At 46.1% G+C, this 17,951-nt stretch overlaps 1 protein-coding gene across 1 annotated transcript in view; it reads left to right on the forward strand.

Annotated features, from left to right (window-relative positions):
- The window catches only part of TEX10 (testis expressed 10), an 89,258-nt gene that overhangs the window by 35,950 nt on the left and 35,357 nt on the right, over nt 1-17,951 (forward strand). The window contains exons 8-10 of the mRNA XM_040353339.1: nt 207-384; nt 4,477-4,565; nt 15,222-15,355. Of these exons, the coding sequence (XP_040209273.1) occupies nt 207-384; nt 4,477-4,565; nt 15,222-15,355 (401 nt within the window). The remainder of the gene's footprint in view (nt 1-206; nt 385-4,476; nt 4,566-15,221; nt 15,356-17,951) is intronic.

A 17,951-nucleotide genomic window follows, 5' to 3' on the forward strand; every position in this document is an offset into this window, starting at 1 on the left:
GGTAAAATTAAAACTCTTCCAACAAACGTTAACCAGACAGATAGAAGTCATGACTGCTATATACTGCTGATGAGAAAAGGTATTTACCAGTTTAGATTTACAAAAATAAATGCATTTCCATGTTCTGTATACTGTGGGAGACTAGATATATGGAATGCAGGGTCCTGGGTTTGGTAGCACTTTAATACTACTTAATTTTTTCACAGATCCAAAAGATGGCATTCTTGTGCTTCTACCGGAAGAGTTGCAGTTGAGACTGGTGCAACTTTTGTACTTTATTCCAACTCTGTCATCTGATTTGCTGGTTTTGTTGAGTCGATGTTGTATATCTGAACGATTACCATCTAATCTTGCCTCGAAGCTTATTGGAATCTTACATACAAGGTGAGTTTATCTACTAATATCTGGAAACGTATATGCAATTCTAATTGCTAGAAATCTGAAACAAGGTGATCTTTATTCTACTGAGTAGTACATAAATAATATGGTGGCAAACATGCAGACAATAGCCCTTTTTGTTCTATCACTTAGTTGCACCTAGATGCCAGTGCAAGGCATGCAGTTGTGGGTGTTGGCCAATAAAAACCAAACATAAACCTAATAAGACCCCCTAGGTCAGCCCGCACTCACCCCTAACTGTGACGGTCGTGTGTGTGTGTCCCCCCCCCCCCACTTACCCCTCCACGGATACCTTGGCTTCTCCTCCCGGGCCAACCCAATCTTCGCTATTGTCACAAGTGGGTGGGTGCAATGCTCTGTGCCCCAAGCCCAGCCTTTTTCAAGCCACTTCCAATCACGTAGCTTGAAACGGGGAAAAAAAAAAAAAACACTCGTACAAACGTATGATTGCGGCGCCCCTAATGGACTGGCCGCTCCTGTTAAGACCACTTTCACATGGAGTGAACTCCACCAGTGAACTGTTTTCTTTTTTTTTTTTTTTTTAACACTGCTGCTAGAAAAGATGTTCTCAACTAAAAGCAGACCTGAACTCAAAAACTGAAGAATTGCTTTTATGTCATTGGGAACAGTTAGAAATGTAACTTGGAAGTACCCTGAAAACAAAAAATCTTTCCCTCCATGTAAGGCATACAGCATAACGGAACACTTTATGCCTTATTTCTGCGATAAGCTCATTGTCGCTTCAATAAAATGGTCCCTCTGACTCTGCTGTATACTAAACAACTTTAAACATCTCTCTAGAGAGATTTCTGTAGATATATATTTATAGATATACTGTATATAAATGTTTCCGGGTTCTAAGTAATTTTCTAGCAAAAAATATTTTTACTTGTGAACACCAAGTCTAAAAAATAGGCCGGTCCTTAAGTGGATATGGAACAGAAGCAGGTCGTCGGGATATAATGCAAGACATTCTCTGATATTTCCCACCCTAATATTAGTGATAAGGTAAAAAATAATGTGCAACCTGAAAAAATCGCATAAATCATCGACTAAAAAATTGCATAAAACAGCGACTAAAAAAAGCAGTGTGTGTGTGTATATATAAACTTAGAACAGAATCATATGGAAATTGATATGAATATGATCTCAATATTGTATGTATAATGAAGGCAAGCAGCAATATGGATTAAAAAATTGACAACTGCCGCACACCTTCAGCGATGATCCTGAGTGGTCATTTAAGTCCAAACAGAAAATAACAACTTAGGAGTCCAGAAAGTAGAAAATAACACCTTAGGAGTCCAGAAAGTAGCAAAAAGATGTAGCAAAAAAACTGCAGATATTCAATCAAATAATCAGGGATATGAATCTTCAGTATTAGCTTCCATCAGATAAAAGTAGATAAATGGCCGCTTACTGGCTCAGATGGACCTCTATTACGGAGATCATACAAGCTCAGCACACAGGGATTGGTTCACCAGGCTCCGGACATGGAAGTTGATCCACAGCAGAAGATCCTTTTCACCTCTCCATGTGACACCAAACACTCCCTTGTATCAGCTAGGTCTTTATCTTAGCACACATACACCGTCTCCTCCCCGGACAGTGACGGGGCGTTCAGTGAGCATCTTTAGGTCATGGTATGAATAAAAAAGAGAGGAAAAACTTCATAGTGCGGTATAATAAAAACGGGTTACTGACATCCAAAAAGATAACGAATCTAAAAAAAAAAAGAGAGAAAAAAAAAAACTTTCAAAAGTTTGACAGTACTGTGAAGTTTCCGTGTATCGGGAGCATAAAGCAAAGAGAGGTGTAAATAGTGACAGCAACCAAGATAATCAGCGCCACCTTGTGGTGCTTTAGAGCAACCTCCGATATAAAAAAACATTGCAAATGGTAAAGCTTAGCAGCAAGTTTTGATCCATTTTGAAAAGGTGCAACCAAAACTATGTATGCAACAGAATATATCGGGGCATTACTGCAGGAGAGGTGAATTGTGAGCCAAGAGAAACTTCAAGGATCCTTGTCCAGCCATTCATAGTCCTCCAGTGGTTGATCAAAAAACTTTACATACCTTTTTTATGTTGGATACAGAGCCTGCTGGGGTATAACCTGCAATATTGTATTTCCTTAGCTCTCAGCCACCTGCAAACATCATTGAACTAGCTGTTTTTTTTTCCTGTGTTTCAGCTGAAAAATCTGGAAATGGCATCACACGGGTATTCTATCTTATCCAGGTCATGCCTAAAAAGAGTGCGCTCAGATGAGAGATGGTCTATTTGCAACTTCATTGCCGCTTTGCCGGCATCTATGGCTTCCAGGCTACGTTTTGTAATGCCTCACACTTTTGTAAATATTTTATTATATCTTTTCATATGACAACCCTGAGGAATAACACTTTGTTACAATGTAAAGTAGTGAGTGTACAGCTTGTATAACGGTGTCAATTTGCTGTCCCCTCAAAATAACTCAACACACAGCCATTATTGTCTAAACCGCTGGCAACAAAAGTGAGTACACTCTTAAGTGAAAATGTCCTAATTGCGCCCAAATTGTCAATATTTTGTGTGGCCACCATTATTTTCAAAAAAAACCTTAACCCTCTTGGGCATTGAGTTCTCCGGAGCTTCACAGGTTGCTACTGGAGTCCTCTTCTACTCCTCCATGACGACATCACAGAGCTGGTGGATGTTAGAGATCTTGCGCTCCTCCACCTTCTGTTTGAGGATGCTCCACAGATGCTCAATAGGATCACCTTTTACCCTTGGCTTTTTAAGCAAGGCAGTGGCTGTCTTGGAGGTGTGTTTTTGGGGTAGTTATAATGTTGGAATACTGTCCTGCGGCCCAGTCTCCAAAGGGAGGGGATCATGCTAAGCTTCAGTATGTTACAGTACATGTTGGCATTCATGGTTCCCTCAATTAACTGTAGCTCCCCAGTGCTGGCAGCACTCATGCAGCCCCAGACTATGACACTCCCACCACCATGCTTGACTTTAGGCAAGACACACGTGTCTTTGTACTCCTCACCTGGTTGCCTCCACACACACTTAACGCCATCTAAACAAAATACGTTTATCTTGGTCTCATCAGGCCACTTGACATGATTCCAGTAATCATGTCCTTAGTCTACTTGTCTTCAGCAAACTGTTTGCAGGCTTTCTTGTGCATAATTTTTATAAGATGCTTCCTTCTTGGGCGACAGCCATGCAGACCAATTTGAATATGGTCTGGGCACTGACGGGCTGACCCCACCCCCCACCCCTTCAACCTCTGCAGCAATGCTGGCAGCACTCATATGTCTATTTCCCATGTACACTCAACTTCTTTGGTCGGCCATGACGAGGCCTGTTCTGAGTGGAACCTGTCCTGTTAAACCACTGTATGGTCATGGCCACTGTGCTGTAACTCAGTTTTAGGGTCTTGGCAATTTTTTTGCCTAGACCATCTTTATGTAGAGCAACAATTCTTTTTTTTCAGATCCTCAGAGTTCTTTGCCATTAGATGCCGCCATGTTGAACTTCCAGTGACCAGTATGAGAGAGTGAGTGATAACGCCAAATTTAACACATCTGCTCCCCCATTCACACCTTGTAACGCTATTGAGTCACATGACATCGGGGAGGGAAAATGGCTAATTATACCCAATTCGGACATTTTCACTTGAAGTGTACGCACTTTTGTTGCCAGCGGTAAAGACATTAATGGCTGTGTGTTGAATTATTTTGAGGGGACAGCAAATTTACACTGTTGTAAAAAATGTAAATTAACTACTTTTACATTGTAGCAAAGTGTAATTTCTTCAGTGTTGTCACATGAAATGATATAATAACATGTTTACAAAAATGTGAGGGGTGTAACTTTTGTGAGATACTGTATAGTTTAGAAGAAAATCTCAACATTTCATCATCTCAACATTTTACCTGCAAACGGATTTGTATTTCTGTCCAGCCAGTCATGAGTGATATACAGTCACAGAGAACTGAGTTTTTTGTTTAGACTTGAATTTAAAATGGTTACTATGTGGTAGGCCTATGTGACTTGAAAGGCAACAACAAACCATAGTTATTTGTTACAGGTCTCCCTTCGGGAATTGGATGTGTCCAATCATTGAGAGCACAATGCAAGATGTGGATTATTTCAGTTTTCTGTTCTCAACACTTACAGGTAAAGTGCACTTTTACAAGCTGAATCTGGTAGTGTGAGAATTATGAGGGCTGCTACTGCTGACTTCCTTCAAAAAATGTTGGGTGCACTACCAACACTCTGAGTTTTTGACCTGGAACAAACAAATGCAGCAAGTGAAATCCTAGTAATGTCACAATGTCTAATCTTCATACTTGTTCTTTAACATCCATTAACTAAAAGATTATATTAAGACATAAGCCCTTGTTCCATCAGCCACACACCTTTGCTTTCTTTTACCCATGTTTCTGTCCACAAGGGCTTGAGGGATTCCTCGGCCTCAAGGCATGCTGCATAGCAGGAGTACTGGATTAAAATTCAGGTCCAGTCAGTAAAATTTTCTTCCAGCAGAGGTCTAAACTGCATGTTTGTGCTATGAGTCTGATCCTTCACGTCACAGCACCCCTCTCTTGTTAGACTATACTCGCATCTCTGCGGCTGGGGACCATGCAAAACCGCATGCGTTCTTGATCCACAGAGAAATGTGCTGCACTTTAGCAGATGGGTGGAGGTGCCATTAAAAAAATTAATGGCACCTCCATCCATCTGCTAAAGTGCAGCGCATTTCTCTGTGGATCAAGAACGCATGCGATTTTGCACGGTCCCTAGACCTTGGCATCTACAGCACTTTTCCATGCGCACCAAGCCATATGGTGTTGCAAAAAACGGGGGAGGGTTTGACCCGTTTCCTTGCGTTTTCTTACACATTGGGCAGCCCATTAAATTGAATAGGCTGCCCTACCTGAAACATTTGCATGCACAGATCTGAATCAAGCCTCATATCACAGTCCAGGTCTTGCATCAGCATCCTCCGTCCCACCTTCACATCGGTCACTCCTCTAAAAATCAAAACCCCCCTTCACAATGCTGTCACTATTACTCTCCTGAGCCCCCCTTAACTGTCCTGAGACTCTCCGTTACAATTTTCAGCGATTCCATTGTCCTCAGCCCCCCTTCACATCATTCTCTTCCCCCCCCCCCCCTCCTGTCCAACCTCATACAGACAGGGAGGATGGGAGTTGCAAGCTGGTGATTGACTGCTAGGTCCGCTCTGCATCCTAGCAACCAATCATCTGCTTCTTCCGCTGTCGGCTTTGTTAGAATGACTTTAGCGGTGGGGACTGTTCTGGGCAGAATGGCTCCTTAATGATGGTACTACGGCAGTCCGAATTCAAACTACGGTCCAGCATTTAGTGATGCCTGCTATACAGTAAATGTTGTGTTCTTGGTAAATATAATCAAAAAGGGTCCTCTACCTTTCCTCCATTCCAGCCACTTTGACCCTCAACCAGCTAATTCCCTGCACTTTACCACCTCAACCCACCTTCATCATCCAGTCCAGCTGCTCTCTTGCATCCCCCCTCCCCAAGCTGGACTTTCTGCAAAGCAAGTGAAGACAGCGCAACAGTATCTTCCCAGTTTGTTCATGCAACCTGGTGGTTAAGCAGTAACAGGAGTTCCTGACCACTGAAAGTTGATTTAAACGCAAAACATTTTTTCCATTTGAGGTAAAGGTAAGGGAGGATTATAAAAATCCTGTTATGCCGCGTACACACGATTGGATTTTCCGTCGGAAAAACCTTGGGTGGTTTTTCCAACAGAATTCCGCTCAAGCTTGGCTTGCATACACACGGTCACACACAAGTTCTCTGAACTTTTAACCGTCAAGAACGCGGTGACGTACAACACTACGAGAAGCCGAGAAAATTAAGTTCAATGCTTCAGAGCATGCGTTGAATTGTTTCCGAGCATGCAATGGAATTTTGCGCGTCGGAACTGCTACAGACAATCAGATTTTTCGATAGGATTTTTTTGCGTCTGAAAATTTGAGAACCAGCTCTCAATCTTTTCTTGGCGGAAATTCCGACAGCAAAAGACCGATGGAGCATACACACGGTCTGAATTTCTGTTCAAATGCTCACATTGGACTTTTGCTGTCGGAATTTCTGATCGTGTGTACGGGGCATCAGTGTTTTTTTCCCATCTCTGTCCCACTGGGTAGATTTTTTTTTCCTGTCCCATGGCCAACACAGGAATCTGTGGTTGTCACAAGGGTCATCAGAACTGGTATTCTCCTTGTAAAATTTCCCATCTGACAACAAAAAATGTGGTGTTTTTCTTTCACTTTTTATGATAGTCGTAAAAATGACAAATAGAATTAATCTCCCTACTGTTTGCACAGACAGCTATAAAACACATGTAGTCCTGATGCATTTGCCCACACCAAAGCCCAAGGACACACTATAGTTTTTTCCCTTCAACCCAACGGGTTGAAGGGAAAAAAACAAAATAAAACATCTCAGCTCCCCCTCAGATCAGCGCCCTCTGCCATTAGCTGAAAGCGCTGATCAGGAGTCAGTTGGCTGCTGGTCTTCCAGCATGCTCACCTAACAAGCATTTTATTTTATTTTTTACCCGGCTTAAGTCACACTAAGAAACACAGCTAAGACTAGCACCTTCCAAAAAATGTGTTGTTGCTTTTGTTGCTAGTAAAGTGGAGCTAGATGATGAACAGTATTTAGCGTTTTGGGTTTAATACTGCTTTAGTTTAGACTAGGGTGACCAGACATCTCCGGTTTCCGGGGACAGTCCCCGGATTAAGGACGCTGTCCCGGACCAAGTCTGTCCCCGGTTTTGTCCCTGGAGTGGATTAGAACAGGGGCTGGGGCAATTTTAAAGACAGTCAATGCAGAAATAATATAAAAAAATCTGAATTGCACAACCCCATTCCTACTAGCTTAGGGGGGTGTATTTTTTTCTATTATCTGTGCCCCTTTCTGATGATCATGTGCTGGTCGGAGCAGAGGGAATTTCTCTTCCGTTCATGGACGGACACAGCAGCCTTTGACCTTAGGGTATTATATCCTTCCTTCCAGGAGAGTTAGGCAGAAAAACAGCACTTTAAGTGTTAACAACACTTTGCTCAGTACAGCTCCTCCCAGGGGGCGTGGTCCCCCGGGTATAACCCACACTCTGCCTCAGCAGCTCCAGTCTTTTTTTTTCTGCCTAATGTCAGGAGAGACATGGCCTTCTGGAGTTCCTGTACTCTGGAATGTTTTTGCGATTTTTTTTTTTTTTTTTTTTTTTTGCTTTTATTTGTTTTGTTCCTGCTTTTTTTGAATCCTGTGATTCTACTATCAACTGCTGACTGGGTGACAGGCTGGGTCTTGACTCTTGTAGTCCCCCCATGTTCGGCCATCGAGCGTGTGCCGGCCCTCAGCTCGGCTCTGGGTCGTCCACGACATGCCCCATTGCTCCAAGGGGTGGCCGGGGAACTACGGTTCTAGGGCACACATGACCGGTCTCTATGGCCTTGTCACAGTGTGTCTGGCCGACAGCCATGCCATTTAGTGGACGTTGGTTCTGTCCGGAATGCCTCCAGTCGGTCAAAGGACGGGTAAGTAGGCCCCTTGCCCTGGCAAGGTGGTATGGCTGGTGCTTCCCTGGGGAGGTCGAATGAGGGTCCGCCCTGCTTTCCTCTCTCCCTTCCTCTCCCTCCTTCCCCATTCTGGGTGGCGGCCGTAAGGGGGGGCCCTCCTGGGGTTCTCTCTCTACCAGGGACCGTGTGCTGTGAGGTGCTGTGTTTTTTTACATTTGGGGAGTTGCTGTGTGTGCTGGCCGTGTTTTTGCTGTGTCACTGTGTTTTTTTAAACTGCGTATGGCTGCCATTTTGCCGCGGACGCGGTTTACATTGTTCGGGGGTCATTTTCTTGTAGATGCATGGTGTTTTTTACCTCAGATGGCGGCCATCTTGGAAAAGTCTTGGCCTCTAGTGCCTGAAATAGCGCAGCAAAAGCCCGCAAATCGCTTCCTGAGGGACAGCGCAGCCAGCACTTCTCAGCGCTTCAGCTCACACTGCAACCGAGTGGGGTGGTGAGTTCCCTGGGGGTCCCCTGCCTTCTGTTTTGCAGCCGGGAGGTGACCTGTGTGTTTTTTTTTCTGCCTTGCAGTGCTAGGGAGGCATAGCGGTGGGGCAACATGGAGCCTGAACCAGGAGCTTCTACCCCAGCAATGCCTGAGTTAACCCTTAATGCCCCTGCCGCCTCTGTAAAGGCTATGACGGCAGTCCTTGAGGCGTTTCTCGCCAGGATTGAAGCGTCAAGTGGCCAGAAGGGGGGTAAAAAGCGCCCCCTCCCTGAGCCTGCTTCTGGGGATGTCTCTGACACAGAATCGGGCCTTGCTATTGCCTCTGGCTCGGGTTCTGTCATGTCAGATGATGAGGGCTTAACCCACGCGGACAGCAGAGGATGACTCTGCTTCAGGGTCAGTGCATGATAAGGAATTTGTTGGAGCTCTTATCTCTGCGGTGCGGGATACTCAGAAACTTGAGGATTTGGCGGAGGCATGGGATGTGCTGGGCCCTTTTGGGTTCCGCAAGCCACCCCGCACCGCAAAAGTGTTTCCTTTTATTCCATATTTGGAAAAATTGTTGTACAAGAAATGGGATACGCCGCAAAAAGTTTTTGCTGTTCCAAAATACTTTGCGACCCGTTATCCCTTTGAGGAGGACTTTTTAAAAAAGTGGATCTCTCCTCCGTCAGTGGACCCTCCCGTGTCCAGATTGAGCAAAGCCACCACGTTGCCTGTGGAAGGGGCTCCCGCATTTAAGGACCCCGCAGATAGGAGAGTGGAGGATGTGGCCTGCTCCATGTTCACAGTAGTGGGTTCGGCAGTAAGACCGGTTTTGGCCAGGACTCTGGTGTCGCAGACACTTAACGAATGGGCAAAGTTCTTACTACAGGAGCTGGAAGCGCAGAATGCTTCCGTGACCTGTGTGGACCTGGCTGAACAGTTGGTTCAGGGTCTGAAGTTTGTCTGTGAGTCGGCCCTGGATACGCTCCCCTTACTCTCCAGGGCCTCCGCCTACGCGGTGGTACTACGTCGCCTTGTGTGGCTGAAGTGTTGGTCTGCGGACCAGTCCTCAAAGAAGGCCTTGGTGGATTTACCCTTTAAGGGTGAACGGCTTTTTGGGGTGTCCCTGAATGACTTCATAAAGGATGCCACAGGTGGTAAGAGCACACTGCTCCCACAGTCTGGGAAAGGCAAGGAGCCTCGCCGTAAGCAAGGGCCCTCCTTTACTACCCCCAAGCGTTTTTTTCGCCCGCCCAGTGCGGCAGGAAAAAGTTTTCAAGGTGCTAAGACCCCCGCTGCAGGGCAGAAGCACACCTGGTACCGCAAGCCTGCGGACAAACCTGCTTCCGCATGAAGGTCTGCCCCCACCCGTGTCTCGGGTGGGGGGCCGGCTTCGCGAATTCGCGGCTCGGTGGAGGTCTCTTCTTTCCGACCGTTGGGTTTGCGAAGTAGTTTCCTCGGGGTACAAGATAGTTTTATCTCTTGTCCACCAAACAGATTTTTTTTCCTTCCAACCTCCAGCTTCCTCCGGATCGCCGGAAGGATCTGTCAGGGGCTGTCCAGGATCTTCTGGTCAGGGGAGTGATTGTGCCGGTTCCCTCGATGGAACGGTTTCAGGGGTTTTACTCCAATCTGTTTGTAGTCCCCAAGAAGGAAGGGGTCCGTCCAATCCTGGACCTCAAGGCCCTCAATTGTTTTGTCAAAGTACAAAAATTCAGGATGGAGTCGATTCGCTCGGTAATAGCAGCGCTTCATCAGGGGGACTTTATGGTGTCCTTGGATATCATGGACGCATACCTACATGTTCCCATATGCAGAAAGCACCAGAGATTTATGCGTTTGGCGATCGGGGAGGACCACTTTCAATTTGTGGCCCTCCCGTTCGGCCTGGCCTCTGCACCATGGGTTTTCACCAAGGTGCTCGCCCCGATCCTAGCCCTGCTGAAGCAGCGCGGGATCGCTATCGTAGGATATCTGGACGACCTTCTCCTGAGAGCTTCCTCAAGCTCAGAGTTAGAAGAGGATGTGTCTATCACGTGTCAGACTCTCCAAGCGTTCGGCCGGCTTCTGAATATCCAGAAGTCAGTGTTGGTTCCGTCTCAGCGACTGGAATACCTGGGGCTAGTCCTGGATTCCGCGGAGGCGAGAGTTTTTCTCCCAACGGAGAAACTTTAGACACTGCAATTTGCGGTGCAACAGTTGTCGACCCAGAAGTGGTCATCTCTTCGATTCTGCATGAGGGTTCTGGGTCTGATGGTGGCCTCTTTCGAGGCAGTTCCGTATGCCCAATTCCACACCCGGGTGCTACAGAAGGAAATTCTGTCACGTTGGGACAAGCTCCCTTCATCTCTGGATTACCAGATTCAGTCGAGTCACCTGGTCAAGTCTTCCCTGGTGTGGTGGCTGACGTCTCCGGTGCTTCGGACCGGAAAGTCGTTTCTACCGTGCCATTGGACAGTGGTCACGACGGATGCCAGCGCCTCCGGTTGGGGGGGGCGTTTGGGGCACCCAGTCAGCCCAGGGGCGCTGGACGGAGGAGTCCCGCCTTCCAATCAATGTACTGGAGCTCCGAGCAATCAAGCTGTGCCTTGCCAGGTGGTCCCTGGATCTGCAGGGCCGACCGGTCAGGATCCAGTCTGACAACGCCACGGCCATGGCGTACGTCTCATCAGGGAGGCACACGGAGCTTGGCTGCAGCGATGGAAGTCGTGCACATCCTTCGGTGGGCCGAGAGGTCCTTTCCGGCTCTATCGGCCGTGTACATTCCGGGAGTACAGTATTGGCAAACCGACTACCTAAGTCGCCAAACACTAGACCAAGGAGAGTGGTCACTTCACCCGAAGGTGTTTCAGAGCCTGTGCCAAAAGTGGGGCACTCTAGACATGGACCTTCTAGCGTCCCGTCTCAATCGGAAGGTGTCACGGTTCATGGCCAGATCAATGGACCCGTGGGCGGACGCATCAGACGCGTTGGCACCTTGGGGTCCCTATCGCCTAATTTACGCCTTCCCTCCTCTGAAGCTTCTTCCTCGCCTGCTGCGCAGAGTGGAAGCTGAAGGGATTCCAACAATCCCTCGCCCCAGATTGGCCGCGCCGCTCCTGGTACACGGACCTGGTGCGTCTGGTGGTCTACCCCTGAGAGAAGATCTTCTGTCGCAGGGTCCGATCTTCCACCCTGCTTTACAGTCGCTGGCAAAGGTACCGAAGGACCGGGGCATGTCGGGCTCAGTGGTTTCTACCATGCTGCGTGCACGGAAGTCTACTTCACAAAGGATTTACCTTCGTACGTGGAGGGCTTACATCTCTATGTGTGAGGAGATGAGATGGCACCCCCGTACATACGTGATGTCCCGGATTCTGCTGTTATTACAGCGGGGAGTGGATCAGGCTCTCGCCTTGAGTACGGTTAAGAGTCAGATTTCGGCTCTAGCTGTTTACTTTCAGCAAACCTTGGCAGCGCACTCCTTGGTGCGTAACGTTTGTGCAGGGGGTCCGGCATGTGGCTCCTCCTGTGCGTCCACCACTGCCCCATGGGACCTGAATTTAGTCCTCTCGGTGCTCCAAGAAGCTCCCTTTGAGGACATTCGAAAGATCCCTTTGTTGACTCTGTCACAGAAGGTGTTTTTTCTGGTGGCAATTACCTCAGTCAGACGGGTGTCTGAACTGGCGGCCTGCAAGGCTCCCTACTTGGTCATCCATGAGGATAAGGTGGTGCTGCCAACCTCCCAAAGGTTGTTTCGGCTTTTCACATTAATGAGGACATTGTGTTATCATCCTTATGTCCTCGGCCGAAAACCCGAAGGAGGCCTCTTTACATTCCCTGGATGTGGTTCGGGCCCTACGTGTGTACTTATCTGCTACAGCTCCGTTCCGGAAGTCGGACTCACTGTTCGTGTTGGTGAATGGTCCTAAAAAAGGTCTGTCGGTCTCGTCGGCAACCATTTCTAGGTGGATCCGACAGGTTGTGCTTCGGGCCTATGCCCTGAAGGGGCGGGTGCCTCCCTTTTAGGTTGCGGTGCATTCGACCAGAGCGATTGGTGCCTCTTGGGCTTTCCGTCATCAAGCGTCTGTGTCACAGGTGTGTAAGGCAGCGACCTGGTCGTCAATCCATACCTTCTCAGAATTTTACAAGGTGGATGTGAGTGCATGTTCGGATGCCTCCTTCGGCCGCAAGGTTTTACAGGCGGCAGTTTAAGGTTGGAGTTCCTCCGTTGGAAAACTCTGTTTTTTTGTTTAGGCTGTAGCTTGGTTTGCTGTATTGTTTTCCCACCCCTCAATTTTTTTTTGACACTGCTTGGGGACGTCCCTAAGGTCAAAGGGTGCTGTGTCCGTCCATGAACGGAAGAGAAAATACAGGGAGTGCAGAATTATTAGGCAAGTTGTATTTTTGAGGATTAATTTTATTATTGAACAACAACCATGTTCTCAATGAACCCAAAAAACTCATTAATATCAAAGCTGAATATTTTTGGAAGTAGTTTTTAGTTTGTTTTTAGTTTTAGCTATTTTGGGGGAATATCTGTGTGTGCAGGTGACTATTACTGTGCATAATTATTAGGCAACTTAACAAAAAAAAAATATATACCCATTTCAATTATTTATTTTTACCAGTGAAACCAATATAACATCTCAACATTCACAAATATACATTTCTGACATTCAAAAACAAAACAAAAACAAATCAGTGACCAATATAGCCACCTTTCTTTGCAAGGACACTCAAAAGCCTGCCATCCATGGATTCTGTCAGTGTTTTGATCTGTTCACCATCAACATTGCGTGCAGCAGCAACCACAGCCTCCCAGACACTGTTCAGAGAGGTGTACTGTTTTCCCTCCTTGTAAATCTCACATTTGATGATGGACCACAGGTTCTCAATGGGGTTCAGATCAGGTGAACAAGGAGGCCATGTCATTAGTTTTTCTTCTTTTATACCATTTCTTGCCAGCCACGCTGTGGAGTACTTGGACGCGTGTGCTGGAGCATTGTCCTGCATGAAAATCATAATTTCTTGAAGGATGCAGACTTCTTCCTGTACCACTGCTTGAAGAAGGTGTCTTCCAGAAACTGGCAGTAGGACTGGGAGTTGAGCTTGACTCCATCCTCAACCCGAAAAGGCCCCACAAGCTCATCTTTGATGATACCAGCCCAAACCAGTACTCCACCTCCACCTTGCTGGCGTCTGAGTCGGACTGGAGCTCTCTGCCCTTTACCAATCCAGCCACGGGCCCATCCATCTGGCCCATCAAGACTCACTCTCATTTCATCAGTCCATAAAACCTTAGAAAAATCATTCTTGAGATATTTCTTGGCCCAGTCTTGACGTTTCAGCTTGTGTGTCTTGTTCAGTGGTCGTCTTTCAGCCTTTCTTACCTTGGCCATGTCTCTGAGTATTGCACACCTTGTGCTTTTGGGCACTCCAGTGATGTTGCAGCTCTGAAATATGGCCAAACTGGTGGCAAGTGGCATCTTGGCAGCTGCACGCTTGACTTTTCACAGTTCATGGGCAGTTATTTTGCGCCTTGGTTTTTCCACACGCTTCTTGCGACCCTGTTGACTATTTTGAATGAAACGCTTGATTGTTCGATGATCACGCTTCAGAAGCTTTGCAATTTTAAGAGTGCTGCATCCCTCTGCAAGATATCTCACTATTTTTGACTTTTCTGAGCCTGTCAAGTCCTTCTTTTGACCCATTTTGCCAAAGGAAAGGAAGTTGACTAATAATTCTGCACACCCGATATAGGGTGTTGATGTCATTAGACCACACCCCTTCTCATTACAGAGATGCACATCACCTAATATGCTTAATTGGTAGTAGGCTTTCGAGCCTATACAGCTCGGAGTAAGACAACATGCATAAAGAGGATGATGTGGTCAAAATACTCATTTGCCTAATAATTCTGCACTCCCTGTAATAGGATTTTTGTACTCACCGTAAAATCCATTTCATGGACGGACACAGCACCCACCCCTCTGTTTGTACTGCTTGTTACGAACTGGAGCTGCTGAGGCAGAGTGTGGGTTATACCCGGGGGACCACGCCTCCTGGGAGGAGCTGTACTGAGGAAAGTGTTAACACTTAAAGTGCTGTTTTTCTGCCTAACTCTCCTGGAAGGAAGGATATAATACCCCAAGGTCAAAGGCTGCTGTGTCGGTCCATGAACTCAGAGAAATGGATTTTACGGTGAGTACAAAAATCCTATTATTTCTTCAGTTTCAGGTGCATGCCCATTAAGCTCCACTCGCATGTTCTTCTGCCAAGTCCCGGCCAGCCGCCTGCCTGTTTATCTCCTTGCCTTCCCCCGAGGGATTGATCGTCCTCCGCTCCCCACCCAGTAGTAGTCAGGGCCCAGAAAACTTGACAGGCTAGTAGGCGGATTTCGTTTAAAAAATCTGGTCACTTTAGTTTAGACAAGACCAAAAATCTAGCTAACTCCCCTAAGTAATCCACATGCAATGCCGTTGGTTACAAATTAAATACGGTAATCTCCCTTCAAACGATACCGAAATACACCCCACCTCCCAGCAGACTCTATATTATTTACCAGCACTCCCCAATCCCCCCCCCCCCCAAATACATGCCCACAGGCTGAAAAAAATATTTCCTTTAAAAACTGATGCCTATTTTGAACTCCTAGCGCAATTTGTACCTAGAATTCTCAAAATGATCTCGGGCAAAAATGTTTGTTAGCCTTGCCACTGTCTGTATCTGTCGGTTTAGCTTGGGTGTGTAGCTACTAAACAAGCTAATGTTTACTTATTTTTACTATTTCTTAATTTTAAATAGGGTTTTCTACAGAGAAGTTAGCATGGATGCAGAGTAATAAACTTAATTCTCGACTAAGCAAAACAAGAGTGTCTCGTGTCTGTCTTTACATGACTGAACAGTCATTTTTTGCCCATCACTGGACAATTACTCAGGTAAAGGATAAAAAAAATGTTTTATTTGTTTGTAAAAGGTTTTAGTCTTCTGTCAGGGACTCACTGGATCTTCTCACTTAGTCAAGGTGACTACAAATCCACCATGCAAGAAGTGTGGCAAATTCTGAAACTGAGAATTTAAAAGCCTACTAGGGTTCAAGGATTTTTTTCTTCCTCAGCGAGAATGTGTACAGGTTTGGGGTAGAATCATAACGGAGTCAATGTCGTAGTGCATTTCCCATTTTTTTTTTTTTTTTTTAAAGCCTTAATGGTGTGTTTTTTTTTTTTTTTTCTTACCTTAATGCATTCTATGCTTTTAAGGTAAAAAATTGTCTGCGGCAGAATCTGCACCCCAACGTCCCCCCTTTTACTTGGTTGAGCCCATTACCGATCCAGCGCTGTGCATGAGAGCAGAAGCTCTACCGACTCTGTCCCTTTTCACTGGGCCATTGGCTCCTACTGCTGTCAATCAAATTCTGTCTGTGTCGCAACCCTGGTGTGTTTGCACTTGCTGCAATTGGGATGATGTGCTGTTGTCCGAAATCCTAACTTTGACCTAGCCATAATAACCAGCTGGACTATATAACCTATTGCCACTTCAGAGGTAAAAAGCCTGTCTTCATACCCAGCAGGGTACCACTGTCAAAGGGGATTGGCCAAGGGGAAAGAGCCTGTCCCACGTCGTTCCCTCTATTAATTACATGGCTTGAAAATGAGCGGTGTAGTTCACCTTGAGCGTGTTTGAAAGCAGTTATTGATAAATGATAAAAAAAAAAATGTATTGCCATTAGTCGGTATTTCTGTTTTTCGTTTTCTTTCTCTTGTAATTTTTTTACTTCTGTACATACAGTATTTATATGCGCTGGCTATCCAGGGATGTTGAATATAAAAATTAATAAGTTGTCCTCCTTTGCACTATGCAAACAACTCACAACTCTTAGACTGTTTGTATTACCTTGTGCCCATATGCCAGGTTGTAAATTTGCTGCTGATCTTTGTAATTGCTGCAGTGTGCTGACATAGAACATTACAGCCAATATGATGGTATGCACATTGGTGGCACTGTGTGAGTAAGTTATCATATCTGCAATAGACAGGAACATATCTCATTGATGGTAGTAGAGGCATTTGTGGTTGCCTAGCAAGCCAGTAAGCTGGCAGTCTACTTCAAAAGTCGCGTGTCTGGTGTAGGCCTATGGGGTTTGAGGAATCTCAGATGCGTGGGAAGATCGCTTAGCGCAGGGATCAACAACAACTCCCTCCCACCCCGGCACACAGCTGCATTTATGTTGGCCTAGTTGCCAACGGTCGGTATTGCGGACAATGCTGGCTAAAAGCACAGTGGGTGAAAATATTCGGTGTTTCAACACTTTAACACAGGCTCCCCTACTGCCCACTTCTGTTATCTATAGTGGTTGATTGCGAGGACTGCCAGGCTACCTAGCAACCAGTCACATGCTTACCCTGCCTCCTGGCCCCGGCAATTGGAGTCGGAGGAGGACGAAACTTCCTCCTCCAGACCTGCTCCATCCCAGTGCCCCACATTTTAGTTTCTGTCCTGCACTCAGAATGAACGGACCATGATGTAGAGTGGGGATGGAACTCTTTGGGACCATGCTTGGCAGCAACTTGTCATGCATGATGCCTGCGAAGGTTTGGTGGAGGAACTGCCTGTTTTGATGCGTTGCGGATGTTACTAATGTGGTGTTGAAGATTTGTCTTGTAAGTGTGTATTAGATTTTAATAAAGTGTTTTTTTTTTGTTTTTGTTTTTTTAATACTACACCATGATCTGCACTTTTTATCCCTTTGTTGCTTGCTGGTAACATTGGACATTGATGGATATGTTTGCGTTTTGAATACCACTGGAGGCATCTTGTGTTAAGGCGCTTCTGATCATTTTACGCTTAATGGTCCACAGCATTTGGTAAGAAGCTAGAGGCTTTATTGCATGTGAGTGGAGGTGGTGGGAATAGACAAGAGACGATATTGCTGCACTAGAAGCTGGAATATACTTTTTTGGACGGTTGTTTTTTGGAAGGTGTTGTTTTTATTTATAAAAAAAAAATGGTTTATTGGTATGCTACAGTTCACTTGGTGGTTTTCTGTGCACTTTTTGCACTTGGCACTTTATTCTATGTTTGTTATTTGTGTATTCCCATATGGCGCCCGGGGAAGCTTAGGCCTGCAGAAGGGCATAAAGCCGCGGCCTCAATTACCGGCGGGCCCGCCGCGATCGCGAGGTGGGGGCACACGGAGACACAGGATCCTTTGTCTCCGTGCTCCCCCCACCGGAAATTGAGGCCGCGGCTTTGCGGCCCTCTGCAGGCCTAAGCTACCTTCTGTGATCTGGCGCCATCTTGTGGTGGCCGTTGGCATTACAAGTAAAACAGCAGTTTTAATGTGTTTTTCACCGTTTTCACTGCCATCTCCTTCCCTCTAATTAGAACCCCCAAACATGATATATATTTTTTTATTCTAACACCCTACCCTAGAGAATAAAATGGCGGTCGTTGCAATACTTTGTCACACCGTATTTGCACAGCGCTCTTACAAGCGCACTTTTTTGGGGAAAAAATACACTTTTTTAATAAAAA

This window comes from Rana temporaria, chromosome 5 (genome assembly GCF_905171775.1).
Source record: "Rana temporaria chromosome 5, aRanTem1.1, whole genome shotgun sequence".
NCBI lineage: Eukaryota > Metazoa > Chordata > Amphibia > Anura > Ranidae > Rana > Rana temporaria.